The sequence below is a fragment of the Crocodylus porosus genome, unplaced genomic scaffold (assembly GCF_001723895.1).
Source record: "Crocodylus porosus isolate Cpor-Errol unplaced genomic scaffold, CroPor_comp1, whole genome shotgun sequence".
Lineage (NCBI taxonomy): Eukaryota > Metazoa > Chordata > Crocodylia > Crocodylidae > Crocodylus > Crocodylus porosus.
This window is the reverse complement of record NW_017728948.1, coordinates 74,350,016-74,367,143: the sequence shown is the minus strand read 5'-3', so window position 1 is coordinate 74,367,143 and position 17,128 is coordinate 74,350,016. Positions and strand designations below refer to the sequence as shown.

General features: G+C 39.6%; 1 protein-coding gene across 2 annotated transcripts in view; it reads left to right on the top strand.

Annotated features, from left to right (window-relative positions):
• Positions 1-251: 251 nt before the first annotated feature.
• The window catches only part of MMRN1 (multimerin 1), a 64,018-nt gene continuing 47,141 nt past the window's right edge, over positions 252-17,128 (top strand). For both annotated transcript variants that reach the window (XM_019553456.1, XM_019553455.1), the window contains exon 1: positions 252-897. In XM_019553456.1, the coding sequence (XP_019409001.1) occupies positions 353-897 (545 nt within the window). In that variant the 5' untranslated portion in view covers positions 252-352. The remainder of the gene's footprint in view (positions 898-17,128) is intronic.

Genomic DNA, 17,128 nt, shown 5'->3' with positions numbered 1-17,128 from the left:
ATTCCCCCCCCCCCCAGACTGATTTCACTGACAGTATTTTCCCACATTTGTTTTGTCATTAATCTTCATTCTGTAGCTTCAGCAGAGCATCCTTTCTTCCTTCCCCCAAGGCTTTCCAGGCTTCAACACTCCAGGGGCGGGTCACAGGTTGCAGAGGAATCCACAGAAACAGGAAATCAAGCTTCCTTTGTCCATTTTGAGAGACTAAAACCTGTTTCCTTTCCTACAAAAAGGAAAGCAGCAGAGCTCTTTCCACATAGGATCACTGTGAAAGCAGTGGCTAAGGAAAGATACTGGATCCTTGCACAAGGGATACATGTAAAGCATCTTGTGGTTCTTACTAACAAACAGCATGAAGAAGATAATCGTCTTGTTGCTTCTGTCACATTTACAGTTTGGCAGCCTGGTGGTTAGTACCCCAGCTGGGGATGGTGAAAGCCAAGCAAGCCACTCAGACTTTATTTCACTGTCTGCTGCAACGCACAGCTTCAGAAACCAGACAACACCATCAACATTTACCCTATCTGAGATCCAACCATCTGCAGTGAGTGCATCACAGGATCATCTTGAAAAGCTCACCTCTGCACCCACAGAAGAGGTTCCGGGATTGAAAGCATTGCCAGGGACCCAGGCAAAGAAATCCTCCACTCCAACAACCCAGCCCAGCAGGTATAGTACTAGTGGTCATGCTAGTGCTAAGCCAAGAACCCAATCCAGCAGCACAAGGACACTGCCACAGAGCATACCTAAAAAAGTACTTCCCCAGCAAGTGGTCACCAAAAGCCAAACTGCAACAGGGAACAGATCTCCCAGGCAGTCATTCTACAGCACTGACAGCACCAGTACTAAGCAGAATGTCAGCGTCCACAAATCCAGCTTTGAAACTACTCGTGGAAAGTAAGGAAAGCTACATATTTTATTCTTTCACCTTAGTTTGCTTATAGAGTCTTTGGGCTATATCCTGATCCCACTGACATCAATGACAAGTCACTGATTTCAGTAGGGCTCAGCCCTGAGTGGTAGTACAGCAGTTTACACATGAGTGGCTGTTATACTTGCTAAGTTTAATGAATCATCTTTGGAGCTGTAGACCTGAAACTGGCTAGTTTTGTAACCTATTCTTTGTGCCTCAATTTCTTCAGCTTTAAATGTGGTAATAATACTTACCTACCTTAAAAAGGAGGCAGTGTGATGCTTAAACTGTACAGAAAAAAGTGCAAGATATTCCTGTTGTTCAGTAATATCCAAGACTCAGTGGTTATATAAAAGAGATTCCATTTTCTACAGAATGCATATACGTGTTGAAGTAGAAAATTTAGATTTGTTTTTAATTCAAGCAAAAGAGAATTTGCAAACTCCTGTACATTTCTCCATAGTATAACTACATTGCCTGAAGCTCTTTGAAGTCAGTGAAAAAATTTCCACTGATGTCACTGCACATAGGGACCTTTGTGAACATGATCTCTCATAAAAAAATAAAAGGAAGAAATACTAGTACTTCAGTAAGCCAGTGTTTCCTTAGAGACCTATAATGCAATGCTTCTCCAGAAGTGAATATAATCTGTTACAACACACACCTACCCACACTTTTTCTGGTTGGGTTAACTCTAGTGAAATTGGATCTCTTTACTGGTAAGAGGTCATATAATTTCATCATTGTTTTTATGAGGTAGCAAGTAAAAGCTTTAATATATGCTAATACTGAAGTCTATAGGATTCCCCATATTGATTATGTAGTCAGTTATGTAACAATTTACTAGGTACTGGAACTTCCAAGCATTCCTGAACTTGTCAAAAATGAAAGCCAGCTCTGGCAAAGCCACCTGTTCAGTATTCTAGTGAAATTAATCTTCACTACATTGTAGTAGTGAGGCAAGCATTGCAGACAGCATAATGGACAAAAGAGTTAAAACTTAACCTTCAGGTAAGAGAGCTCAGTCAATTTGCACCTATACAAGCTTGGCTGTGGCTCAGAGATAAAATACACACATCTTAAATTGTATTGTACTTAAATTGTACTGTATTTTGTGAGTGGTCCCACTGGGGATATGCGTAGTGATCCATGTAAGTCAGTGGCAAAGCCAAGATTAGATACTGTGCTAAGTGATTACAGTCACTGGGGAGTAGTATAGACCCTACTAAGGGTCAGAATGCCAACTTCCCACCCTGTTTCTCATGCCAGACTACCTGGCTTCTCACTCTGAATAGATAAACAAACTTTTACAGTTCAGAGTAGATTGTCTGGTTGGTTAGGTAGAAGGTTAGTATTTTGTTTCCAGGATTCTTTACACTCCTTGTCTGTATATGGGTCTAGTTTCTAAAGTATGTACGTGTATGTGTATTTTTACAGTAATTTTTAGAAGATCTATATTCTATTCCCAGATCTACTAGTGGTCTTTTAGATTATCTTTGGCAAGACAATTTAATGCCTTATGCCTTGGTTTCCCCATCTGTATAGTCTTAGGCTGAATGAATAACATTTTCAATTTAGTGTAAAAATAAATATAATGGGGGGGGGGGGGGACTTGGTCTAGTGAAACTGAAGCATAATGTTTTTAAAGCTTAGTTTGAAAGGAAAAAGAAATTAAACATTCTCTTTCATTTGCAGGTTAATTTAACTGTTTTTAAATATCTTTTCTAATTTACATCAGTGTGTAAATGATGTCATTCTGAAAAGGAAACTGTAAAAAACCATTGTTAGTAAATAGAGGAAGGAAATATTTTGATTTTTCAAAAATGAAACATTTTCAAACTTTCCCCCTATTTTTGACAGTAACGATTAGCCAAAGTCTATCCGAATTAGCTAGTAGTTCTGATCTCCAACAATTCTAGTTTCCAACAAATGTATTATTTGTTGAAAACAATTGTTCTTGTAATGAATGATATTGATCTCTTCTGTAAAATATCTACTGTTGAAAAGCACTATAAGGATTTAAGTGAAGCTTTTAATCTCTAAACCATAAGTATGTAAACATAATCAAATATATCCTTTTTACCACTGTGATGTTAAACAAAATAGAATGATGCAGTCTAAAACTTTATATCGATACAGAAAGCTTGATGGATCTGTCTCTCATGGTATAATGTGAGCACAGCACAAATATAGCCAATGCAATTTTAATAGTTTTAAGGTCATTGTCTTGGATGATATTATACATATGACTTTCCCTTTATTTTATTTTGAATGGACATATTCATTTTTTGGTATGTTCAGTTTATCAAAGTGAATTTTCCAATGACCTTGTAGAAACCATTTGACAGAGTTATTCTTTGCAACAACCCATTGTGCTACCACATGGGTAGGGACACCGATGTGAAAAGGTTTTGTACACAATGCACAATAGGAAGAGGCAGAAAGGGGAAATATAACAAAAGAAATAGTAGGGAAACCTATTGGATTTGTTATGAAAAATAAAGACAAGACTAATTCAGTAATTCTGTGGAGAAAAAAAAAAAAAAAAAAAAAAAATCAGTTTCCAGTCCTGTCAAACTGGCACATCTGCTGAACAGTTCAGTCTGTGTGTATATATGAGTGCAAGCTTTGTTCTAATAACCATCTTCTGAAACAAGGTTTTGTACCCTACTTTTGTTTCTTTTAAATTACAATGAAAATTCCATCAGTTATACCTATTCTCAGTTAACTGAATTTATACATCTTCACATATGCCATTTGGGTAATTAATAGAAGTTGTACTGTGTATATATTACGCAAACAGTCAGGCTTACTGAAAAATAGCATTAAAATTTGAAAAATATTCATGAGAAACGCATCCCTTCTGGTACTAATTACATCAGTTATTAGTAATCATTTTACCTAGAGTGTGTTTTTACAATCAAACCACCTAGAGTACTATACAGACAATCAAAACAAAAATATGGAAAACAAACCAGACAAAGAACTCAGAGTGATAACACAGAAGGGATAACACAAAATAGAAACAGAATTTAAAACTAGTTACCTACTTTAAATATATATCATAATGTGATTATAGATATGTGATAAACATGAGAGCTCACCAACAGTTTTGTTGAAACCACTATATTTCTGCACAACATCTCCTGAATCCATGAAAAAGTTGTCAAATGTAACTGGTGAAGTATCTCAGGTTCAACATAGAATTTCTGGTTGGAAGAAAGGAACGGTGGGGAGAGAGACACCATGTTAATATAGTCAATGGCCTTTTAGGCTGTAGGAGCCTAACAAAAAATACCTGCATCAAGAAGTACAGTTGTTCTTAAAGGAATACAAGGTTTGTCTACATTGTTCACAAACTGGAACTACTATATTTTTAGCTATCCCTAGTGAGTATTTATGAAGATATAGGCTACTACTCCTTAAACAGGGAGCAAAATGTGCTCGTTACTACAAGACATTAACCTAAGACAGCACTTAACCCCAAGTACTTAATCTAGTAGAAAGAAACATGCAATGTAGCAACTGCCCTACTGGATCAGAGCAGAGGTCCATCAACTTCAGCAGTCCTCTGGCATAATAGCCACTGTAGTGGAATATTACGGGGCAACCTGCTCCAAAAAAAAAGTTTCTTCCTAGCACCCACTGATGAGCTTGCTATAAGTTCTGAAACATGAAGGCCTATATTCCTTCTGTGAGGCTGGGTCACACTGGGAAACCCAGAAGAAAAAATAATTAATGAATCATTCAGTTTGGGTCATTTCCCCGTTAGTCTTGCAAAAGAAATGAGTTTTAAAGAGGAACTTGAATATATTTATTTAAAAAGTTCTTAATACTCTTCTCTGAATGTAGTTAGAGAACTCTGGTCACCTTACCAAAGACCAGCAACCGTTTGGATTTAATTTCCAGGGGGAAGGAGTAAAGTTTAGTCCTTCAAATCACAGGGAGAACCACACTGTAGTGTTTGTGGGACTGAGTTAGAAGTGTTGAATAGTTAGTTAGAAGTGGGCCTGACCAAAAACGTTAGTGCCTGACCTGAAGTCCTGAAAAAGGTCCAAGGAGTTTCAGTCTAAGCCTCTCCTTGTAATTTGGTAAGGAATACTAATAGGGCACTTCACTGATTTGGCTTTACATTAGATTCGTGTTGATTGTGGGAACAACAGGAACAGGATAACCTGAAATCAAAGCTGGTTTCCCAATGCAAGATGACTTGCTGGGTGATTTATGCGATTGTCCGGGTTCAAATTCTTAGTAACATTATTGGAAATTCTGAGCAATTCCTTTGATTTTATTGGAGGCAGCGCCTGCCACTGAATAGATTTTCCTCTTCTTTCCCCACCCCCTGCACTGGGCCCATTTTGGCTCTACTAACAGGATACTGGGCTGAGGATCAGGGCTATGTTCCTAAATTGAAAGGTGCATTAGAAGTACAAAGGATTGTAATTGCTTGACCATTTGCCTCAAAGAAAGAATAAAGATGTAATTTAATAATATCAGTAATTTCCTATTGACAATTGCAACAGTATCTTACTGATGACAATTTAAAAAAAAAAAAAAGACAAAGAAAAAAAAACCCCTTAAAATTCACAGCAATCTAATGTGTGGTGTCTAATCAACATTCAAATGAAATGATGCCAAAAAGAATGCAAGTAAGATGCAATTAAAATTAAATTAAGCCTTGTTTTGAAACTAGACAACTGAGTCAGATTTGACCCAAGGTATTAATTTACAACAATGGGCAAACTACTGCAGTTTTTCATTCCAAGTTATGGTGTAACAGTTTTATTTACTAGGGAGCATAGATCTAGTCTGAAGCTAGTCTACACACAATCCCAAAGAGATGGAAAGGTGGGATTTTGATCTCAAGAACTCTTGTTAATTACTCATTATAGTCATTAAGCACAAAAAGGTTTAATGATAGATTTGTTTAGTTGTCACATCGGATGCAAGTGCTAGAAGAACATTGCACAGAAAAAACCAGAGCTCTGAAATTTTAAATGTATGCTAGTATATTGTTTGTGACATTATAAACCTAATGATATGTATAGTGCACAAATGAAATAGTACTCTGGGTGATTCAGCAACACAAAGCAGCTGTAAACCCAGTTCAACTGATTAGTTAGGCCAGGTTTATGGCTGCTTTGCAACTCAGAAGTCACATAAAGCATTTAGAAAGTATTGGCGAATCTAGCATTCAAAAAAGAGAGGATAGTTCTGGAGTGGGTGACTGAAGTTTTTGCAAGTCCACCTGCTATTTTAATCCTCTCCTCCATATTGCCTGGTGGTGGTGGTAGCTCTTTTACTATGGCCTGTGTGGGAGGCCCCACCATGCAAGGCTGAGTTTCTCAAGTAACTAAATATCTGGAGGTACTTGAAAAGTTAGTTGTCCTTACTGTTCCTTCCTACCATGCAAGTCCTTCCATAATGTTCTGCTCCTTTCCAACAGTGTAAGAATGAAAATATTTTTTAACCTACCCTAGTATCCCAAGTCTAATACTACTTAATTTTTCTGTATATAGTGAGCACATGGGCTCAGCATACATGGTTTACTAAAGACCCAAGCAAATTATTAAGCAGAGTATTAGTTTTTGCCATTTTATATCCTGTGTAACAAATAAAATGCACCACCATTGCTGTTGCATGCAACTTGAATATGCCACTAAAGAAAGGTCTGTGTCTATGGGCAGATCTAGCTGTTTCCTACAGCCCCCAGCTGGAGCAGGACAGAAACAAGTCTGGGATTCCCTGTTACAGGGCATGACAGGCAGGTGACCCAGGGGGTTTCAATCCACTGCTGGCCTCAGACTCCCCCTTTTACTTGCATGCCCTGCCTTAGTGTTAAATAACTTGGAGAGCTTGCCTCATCAAGGGGTGGGGTGGTATGGATTTAAATCTAAGGGCCTTGTCCTTACCTATATTACTACTATCAGTGGTTGGGTCCAGGCCCCCAGCTTTTCAGTCTATAAAGTCTCTCCTTGCCTGAGCAAACAATCCTAGTTTTGTCCATTCTGAATCTCAAACCTAGAGCTCTCAGCTCTGCAGGCTAACGGACTAACCTCTGAGCCAGGTCTGTGGATTCTCTACTTTCACTGCCTTGGAAGATCCCAGGCCTTAATGCAAGCACTCACAACCCACTTAGTATCAACTGCTGCAGAGTCCCATGTTTCAGTATTCTACTATGCAGGCTCCACATCTCCCGTTATAGTCATGTCCATTCCACCAGTTGTCAGAGATTTTAACAAGTTATAATGCCACTCTGGGCCATGAATAAAGTCCCAAACATAAACTATCCCCCTGGCACAAAAGGTAACAAAGGAAAGAAATAAATTATGCAGCTTACCCCCTCTAAGATCCACCTGTCTTCAGGTCCATTCCCTGCATGCCCCAGGGCATCTCATGTCTCCCATCTCTCACTCAAGGGTAGTCTACCCTTGTTCTACTATCAGACCTTGCCTTCCTCCCCATGGGAACTTGGGTACCAGGTTCTATGTCCGGTGAGGTTAACCCAGGAGGTTCTCCTTGCCAGTGTGCAGTCTCCAGGAGCGGTAAGTCTGTAGTTTGACCCCAGCTATGTTTCTTCACTGCTTCTGGCTTGAAAGATCCTCACTTTAAAAGGGACTTAGCCTGCCTGCCACTGTCCCCAGCTGAGGCAGGCACAGGGGGTTTCATCCCCATTACTGGGGAGAGGCTGTGGGATAGACCTGCAAGGCTTTTTCAAGCACTTGCTCCTGGTCAGCAAAGGACACAGGACAGGGAGGTGGCAGAAAGCAGGTGCAGGAAGTGGAAGTGTGCCTGCTGCTGCTGTCCCCTGTACAGCTGCAGTACATGACTGGAGTGGGGCAGGAGGACCTCTGGGGCTTCCCCGTGCCTTGGTCAGCCAGGAACACTGCCACAACCTGTCTATGTCTCAATAGAAATTGCATGGCCTGCTGAATACAGAAGTAAAAAAGGGTAAAGAGTTTTTAGAAAAGGATGCATGTTTTAAGAAAATGTTTGCTTAGGACTTCAGTGACACATTGTTATGGAATTACCAGTAGTACTGGCCTATGGATATAGTGGACAGAAACATTGTTTAGGTCAGTTTTACTATTTACATTCCAAATACTTAGTCGCAGATGGAACATTTTTGGAGGAAGTATACATAATTCTGAAAGGTTCTCTGAATTCTTACAGAGGTTTTACAGGTACCACAATAAATGAACTCATCACTTGCATTTCCCCCTTCCCCTCCCACTGCCTTCTCCTAAGGCACTCTAGAAGAAAGGAAAAAAGAAAGCATTATGTAAAATGCCCCTGCAATTCTGAAAAGGTTAATGGCTGAAAACAAACACCACTTTTTCTGAACAGCAAAATCTAAAGGGCAGGTTTTTTAAGTTGCAGCTTTGTGGTGAAGATTACTAGGTATTATAAAAGCCAGGTCTGGTTTGAACTCAATGGGAAATTCAGTGCTAGAATAACCCAAACCCATTTCCAAGTGCCACTTGGGGACAGATGCAAGGAAAAACACTCATTACCTCTTCTCTTCACCTCTTCATTTAGAAGGCCAAATTTGGATGCTTCTTTGATCAGCTTCATCTGAGGCATTACTCTAAGTGCTAATGATTTTGCTGGCTCAAGTCTGTAATATTTTATGGCAGTAATAACTACTCCCACTCTCTTCATTATATTGATTACTTTTCATCTAGTATTCTAGATGTTTATCTGTGCTCTTATGCTTTGTTTTACTTACTATGAGTTGCACTGATTAAAAACAAAAAAGGGTTTTTTTACATTAATGTCATTCTCATTACACAAATTAAGATTGCACTAACAAATTAGCCAGTTAATGTTAGGATTCAGTTTCAAATCATTCACCTAGGTTGGACATTTAGATCTTTGCAGTATTTTAAGTCAACTGTTGCTTAAAATTTGCACAGAGAATATGGACTCATAGATATGAATTTAATTAACACTGTAGAAAATTAACACATTATAATTCCTAGAATAAATGTGGCAAGAAAAAGAACAGCAGCAAGGTACCTCCATATGTTCTCAGAAGGTGTTTTTCTTGTTGCTTATTAGAGAACAAAAGTGGTTTAAGGACAATTTCTATACTGACATAGCTGAGAGACAGATTCTGTCACCTGTACTCCCAGGACATAAATGCCACAGGGCCGGATTCCAAGCCACTCAAGGACATGAAATAACTTGCATCAAATTTCAACAGATTTTTGGATCACACTGTTAATCTGTAAATCTCACTAAAAGCAATCAGGGAGAGAGTGAGGTTCTAGCCAGCAAGAGTAGGTAAGTAGCAGAACTAGTCTCAAGGTGAAAAGTAAGGCAATATAAAATTGGAGTTTAACTAAATACAAAGGTTCAGATTTGTTTATGGACTAGCTAGGCACAAGATCTGCAGAAGAGGACCTGGGGGTTACAGTGGACAATAAGCCGAATGAGCCAACAGTGTGCCCTTGTTGCCAAGAAGGCTAATGGCATATTGGGCTGCATTGGTAGGGGTCTTGCCAGTAGGTCAAGGGCAGTGATTATTCCCCTCTATTCAGCACTGGTGATGCCATATTTAGAGTACTGTGTTCAGTTTTGGGGTGCCCACTACATAAAGTATGTGGACAAATTGGACAGAGTCCAGCAGAGGGAAATGAAAATGGTTAGGGGGCTGGGACACATGACTTATGAGAAGAGGCTCAGGGGCCTGGGTTTATTTAGTCTAGAGAAAAGACGACTGAGAGGGGATTTAGTAGATTACTTCAACTACCGGAAGTGGGGGTGTTCAAAAGATGATGGAGCAAGACTGTTCTCGGTGCTGGCAGTTGCCAGAACAAGGAGCAATGACCTCAAGTTACAGAGAGGGAAGTTTAGGTTAGATATTAGAAAAGACTTGCTCACTAGGAGGGTATTAAAACACTGAAACAGGTTACCCATAGAAACTGTGGACACTCCATCCTTGAGATTTTTAAGACCAGGCTAGATAATCTAGTTGGGGATGGTCCTGCTTTGAGCAGGGGGTTGGACTCCATGACTAGATGACCTCCTTCCAACACTAATTTTCTATGATTCTATGATATAAACAGGCAATCCACCAGAAGGATGTTAGCATTTGGGACATCACACTCAGGGCTGATTAGAGAATGGGAGATAATACTCCAGAGGTAGAACCTTATTAATAAACTGTAATTAGGAGATTTAAAAAAAACCAACCCAAAAAAACCACAATGGGTGTTGGCTTGGACTCTCAACTAAATTTATTCGAACCATGCTAATGGAACTGATTTTGAAAACTTAACCTCCTTCTGTAGGAAACTGGGATTATTTTGACTGGGGTATGAAAACTTAGGTTTCACTCACTATCACTTGGGTGCAGAAAGTAAGGTCGCACGTAAATGTCTCAAGATAGTTTTTTCCTTGTCTAAGCCAGCTATAAATTACTACAAGAGAAAAGTGGAAATGGTATATTAACACTGAAGCATCTGATAGAAGAAGATTTAACTCATCATAATATTAAATCAAAATTTGGATAGAACAAAGGGCTGTTCTGTTCACAGTCCAAGATTTGTACATGAAATCGGTGACAAAGGAAATAGGTGATGACAGTAGAACATGTGTTTTGGAGTATGCAGGACAAAGTGTCAGGGCCTTGAATCCTGCTAAAAAACAAATAGTACTATTTTATTTTTCTCTATTGTGTCATATGCAAGTTACAGGAAGTGATTTTTCCACTTTTCAGTAGGCCTCAGCTGGAGCACTGTGTCCAGTACTGGTTCACCATACTGTGAGAAACATATGGACAAACTAGCTTAAGTTAAGCAGAGAACAAGAACAATTAGATATTTTGAAAACATGACACATGAGAAAAGGTTGAAAGAACTAAAATTACTAAGTCTAGAGAAGAGAAGACAGGGAAATTTGACAACACTTCAAATACAAGAAAAGGCTGTTTTAAAGAAGATGGCAATCAACTGTTCTCTGTTCCCACAGGGATCAGGATAAGAAGTCATGGGTTTAAATTACCATGAATGAGATGTAGGTTGGGTATTAGGAAGAGCTTTGTCTGTGGGCGATTCAGCAGCAGAACAGATCATACAGAAAAGTTGTGGAATTTCTGTTAGTTGAAATGTTTAACAGCAAGTTGGACAAGATTTTGTCTGGGACGGTATAGGTAGAGATATGATCGCTTGGATGATATGACCTCCTCAGGCTGCATCCAGTTATCATTTTCAATGATCCTGTAACCAGGTGCAATTTATGCCCATAGTCAGTGTCTATACCCGTGTTTAAATCACAGTTTATTACTCTGCCATGAGATAGTACTGTCCCTACTTTACTCCACAGCTAATTAATTAGTCTACTCCACAGTAAAGTGCACATGTAGATGTAGCCACCTTTATATACTAGATAACCTGAGCTGAAAAAAATTATGTGAAAATAAACATTTTTTTCTTATACTATTTGCTTCTTACACTTCAAATTCAGCATGGGTAATCAATTTCACAGTTGCTTTGACTTTTTTTCTAGGTAAAAAAACCAAATCTGACTTTTTAACTGGGATTCATGGACAAAAAGAAACCATTATGAGCATCTGTTCCAACTTCCTGCTTAACCCCAGCCAGCATAAGATTTTACCAAATAATTTCTGCCTCCAGCCCATACCCTCTGTTTAAACTATAGCATATCTTCTGGAAAATAGGCTGAAGGAGTACAGATTTTGGAGATTCCACGATGTCCATAGATATTAAGCAGGTGAGGAATAGATAAAGACAGCCATTGGGAATCTTTGGATACATCTACACATGCTATTAGCATGCAGCAATAAACTCCAGTGCATCTTGCACCAGAATTTATTGCTCCCAGGTATACAATTTGAATATTCACCCAGGACCACGTTGTACTGCATAGGGGCTGGCTGCGGCACAAGGGTGCTCCAGTGTCAGGCTAGCCAGCAGGCAGCCCCTGCACTGAAGTACCCTCATACCCTAGCTAGCCACATGAGCATCTACAAGTGTGGTGCTGAAGAGTAAAATATTCTGCACCAGGGTTGTACTTGTTTTTACAAGTTTGATCCTGCTGCAGAGTTTATTAGTTCCCTGTGGCCCAGTAGGGCCACATGTGTAGACACAAGACATTTACTGCAAAGCTAATTAGTCTACTACACAGTAAACATCTAGTGTAAATGCACCCATTAAGAAGAAACTGTGGTCCTTGCATGTTGGCATCTCACAGAGTAACATGAAAAAAAAAATCCCCTTCAATCTACATATTATACAATACAAATTAGCATCCTCTCTCAGCAGAAAACTTGGGATCCTTAATGCCAAACTAAAAACAATTCTTTATTGCTTTTAGGAAACGTTCTTCATTTCATAGGCTTTGCAGCGTCTTGTTTCTATGCAACCCAAAAATCAAGGCTTAAAATCAACCTAACAACACTCCCGGGAAATAGTCCCTGTGCTTGGGAAAGTTATTATGAGGTTTAAAAAGGAAACACAGTAAATTCACTCTCACAAGATTTCCCATCAGCTTGTATTTTCTTTAACATTTATGCCTGGGCAGACTGGGCATAATAGAGAGACAGAATTCTTCTCTCAAGTCTTCTTGGTATGAATGCTTGGATAAAAATCACTTTTAAGATGAGTTTGGCAAAGTACTGCAAACCAACCTGTGGGCCCTTTAAAACCAATTCAACTTGATTCATTTTGCCTAGGAACAGATATTACACATAAACCAGTACAAGTGATCATAAACTGGTTCAAATCTGTAACACAACAGAAGGCCAGTGCAAATAAACTGCTTTCAAATGGCTGAAACTGGTTTAAGGTAAAGGCAAAGGATAGATGCAATAATCAGACTTAACTGAGTTAGGTTAAAATTGGTTTATTGAACTTCTGTCCCAGATCCCCTCCAGACTCAAATTAACTCACCGTCACCCAGCATTCCAAAATGCTTCGCACCTCCCCTGCAACCATCTCCTCCCCCCCTCCCCCCACAGGGTGAGTGGGTAGCCTTGACCCTAGCTGTCTGCTTTATCTGAGCCAGGAGGTGTGCTGTAGTGCCATCCATATTCTGGCCTGGGTCAATGTAGGCATGTGGCTGCATTTACAGAATCAAAAGTAAATGTCTGTTCACTTGCTTCAATGTATGCAGCTTAGACTAACCTGTAAGGATTTAATAGATTCAGCCTGTCTGTACTTAGTCCTGCAGATGGACTGATTGAACTAATTCTCCAATAACTTGTACCTCTAAATGGATACAGTTGAACATTGAAGGCTATCTGGTAGCCGGCCTTTCAGTACTTTTCAAGAGGCCAATGAACTGAAGTAAAATGGAATACAGTAGGAAAAATTTATCAGTCTGTTTTTGCTTTCAGCTTAGCTTACTTATTAATAATATCATTTAACACACTCTAGCTAAAAGCTTTCAGTGTGAATTGCAAGGAAAATGGGTAAGTATTAGTCAGTAATGGAGACAGTCAGATCATGTGGATAAGTCTATAATTGCCTACTTAACTTGAAGTCAGTCAGAAAGTTCATGTTTAAAATGAAATCTCTGCTTCTGTGGTTTTCTGAATCAAAACCTGAAAAAGCAATCAAAGAATTTCCTGTCCTTTTGAAGCAGTCAAAAATATTTACATATTTGGAATATAGTCTCACCAAAGTAATATGGTGAGAGCACAGGGTCTAATACCTTTATCCTTACACTTTACTTTCATGCATTCTGCACCTGATTCCCCATGGTCCTGCACCTTGCAGGATCCTATACTTCCAGTGCAAAGCAGTTCTGATCTACAGTTCTGACTTGGTAAAGTTTTACAATCACTCTGCACTCCATTTACACTAGTGAAAACAATGGGCACCTATACACATGCTCTGATGCATTCCGATTAGAACACGTCAGAGCAGATTCAAACGGACACTTTAAAGCTCATTGAACAAACTTTAGTTAAAGCACCTCTGCTGCCATTTTGAAATACAGGACACTGAATACACAAGACATTGTGGGCATTTTAATTAGAGTGCCTCCAGAGAGCTGCTCTAATTAAAACACCCCCCTCCCCCACCCTGGAACATATGTTAAAGTGGCCTATGGTACCAACCCTTGTATATCCTAAATTGCTTCATGAAATACATGCACTGGAGACAGTCTGAGTTAATCACAACTGCAAAGCCCTCTGTTGTCTTTAACAAAAGCTCCAGATCTAGTCTCTTTTGTGTTTCTTCAGTCACCCAGTAATCCAAATAGCCATGATTCAATGTTCAGCTGTGCTGATTCAGTATCACTTCTGGTAAAAGCTAAGTAATCCAATTTACTTCCTGACAGAAATAAATCTTTTCTCTCTGTGACAATGGAAAAAGAGTAGAACAAAACCTTTGGATTTTTGGGTGCTATTGTTTGGCATTTTGCATAGATTTGGGAACACTTGGCAGGAATTGTTCAGAAGCATTATCTGTATTTACAAGCATACAGAAGCACGTGAACAAAGATATGCTACAAGTTACGCAGTGTAGCTGAAAGGATTGCCAATAGTGGAAACACAGTATGGAAGGGCTTATTACAGTCTTGCAAATCTTCACTCACTCGGTTCCCTTTTGGAAATAATTGTTTTTTGATGAAAAGTGAAATCTAATTTACTCTACCATTAGCATCAATCATTGTAGTACAAGGGAACTTACCCAAACCTTGTTCAAGTCTGTGGAAAAGACTTATCCAAGATGGAGCAGAGACAGCAGGACACTGTGCAGGGAGATCAAAGTGGCAAAAGTGAAACTGTGGTGGGCAGAGCCACCACGGGAAAATTCAAAAAGGAAAAACAAAAGTGGCAGATCCCAAGAGAGCTGGGATTGGCATCCCCAGTGTGGGCATGCTTTATAGCAGTGTGCCAGGACCAATTGGGCAGCCAGACCTCCAAATCCAGGATAAGAAGCCCAACAGAAGACAAGCAGGGGGGACTGGAAGTGGCATCCCCAACCAGCCCAGAGGGGCAGAGAACATAAACAGTCCTAGCAAGGGGACCTGGTGGATACCCCAAGAAGGGGTCTCCATGACTACACAGAACCAGAAGGGGCCCGAGAAGTGGTTCGCAGAGCTGACGTGGACCAAGGAACCTGGCAGCAGAGACTGGAGCCTGGCAGAACTCGGCAGAGTTGGGACACAGGCAAGTTGGACAGACGACAAGTACCAAACCCAGAGCAGAGGTGACGCAATGAGGGACAGACTGGTACTGAAGCTGGACAATGCAATTGGGAGGAGGAAGGTTGGGGGAGGTGCTTGGGATAGCAACATCTTTCACACCCAGCAGCTTTCATATTTCAGGAACCTGAGCATCAAAGACAGCACAGTACATGAGCCTGAACAACGCAGGTGATGACATCAGGCAGGGTGTAGAGGAGGTTAGAGCTGCACAAAGGTGAAGCAGCAAGAATGACCAAGGGAGAACGCCAAGGGGAGACAGGACCAAAACATCATCCTCCCAATCTGGAAGCAATCATTAGAGATGTGGCAGGCGAGGCCTCTTGGCAAACCGACTCAAAGTCATTCCCATAATCAAGCTGTTCATCCCTAAGAATAACAGCGAGGCTAGAGAGGAATCCCCATACAAGACATACTGGAGAAAGACATGGAAGATTGCAAAGTCAAAAGAACAACTCCCAGCAACTTCTTGGGTCTTTGGAACTAGCCTATAATACACAAGGCTGGGTTTGTCAGTGGGCTGGTAAATTTATCACAGATGTTTTGCCAAGCTAATCTTTTTTTATTAAAATAAACTCCTTCAGTGAGTACACAGTCCCCTTTTTCTTGCAAGTATTGAAATAAAGTGGATCAATTTTTGGTTATGTACAAGTCAGTTATATTTCCACGTGCTATACCCAGGCTTGGCAGTGTCATTTGCATCCTGCCCTGATTGTACCTGTGCAAGGAAATTCAGTGTGCTAAATGATGTGCTTAGGACTGATCTGATGGCTACCAGGGAATCGTATATAGTCACAAAATGTAGCCAAGACATTCTACTTCACTAAACACGCATAAAAGGACAAAATCCTCAGTTAGTGTAAACTAAGGCATCTCTATTGCTGCCAGTAGAGCCATAATCTACACATAGGGTATCTGGGACTGTGACCACAAAGTTAGGTTTACAGGGGCCCTTTAACTTTAAAAAAAACAATTGTAATAACTCCATAAAGTATTAGGGAAGAGAGGTTATTTTTTAAGAAAATGTTACTATAATGTGAAATTTTCTAAGGAAAAAAAATCAGTAAGTCTACATATAGTGGGGGGGGAAAAGTGTTGTATAGGCCCAGGGAAATGGTTCAGATATAGTTAACAGGGTGAATATTGTCAGTGAAATGCAGTTTGCCACATTCAGCTGTGTATGTTGGGAAAGACTGCCACCTACTGCCTTTTAGTGGTAATAGAAATGAACTATGCTGACTCAATAGATATTAACAGAGCAATTGAAAGTAATTTAGCAACTAAGATAAAGATAATTTTAGTACTTAAGAAAAAACCCCATACACTTTAAACCAAACAAGACCAGTCCTCCATAGCTGAACCCTGAGCTCAGCTTATTATCCTTTTACTGGGTGTTGGCAGGGTGTTCTACACTGGAGAGAATTTGATGCTTGTTCTACATACAACCCTATCACAGAAGGAATGAGTGTTATTGTTAAAATTTTAGTCCCGCAAAGCATTTGATCATGTGCTTAAATCCCACTGACTTCCAATGAGACTTAAATTGGAAATCATAATGGATATTTTACTTTCAATGAACATTTCTGTAGCTGAAATCCAGCTTGTAACCAGCTGTTGCTTGCTTCATTATATGTATTCCATTCAAGCTCCAGAAACCCAGACAGTCAATTAGGATAACTGTTTGCTGGTTATCAAAGGCAAAAACAAGTTACCAATGTATGCAGAGATACTAGACAGTTTGTATCTGCTAACAACGCAGCCCCAGCACAGGATTATAAATGCTACTTGTTTGTATTACACAGAAACAAACAGTATTTTTCCAAGTTTTGGATCCCGTTGAAGTTCAAAAAAAAAAAAAAAAAAAAAAAAAAAACAATGCTCATAACTCAGGTGACACACCATAATATCATGAGCTCGTAGCACATAACTCAGCCACCTCAGTCAGCTGAAAAAGGGGTAAACTTTTCAGGAATTTGTCTAACACATTAAGAAACAAATTTTGCCAATTGAGGACAATGGATTGTTTCTGGATAT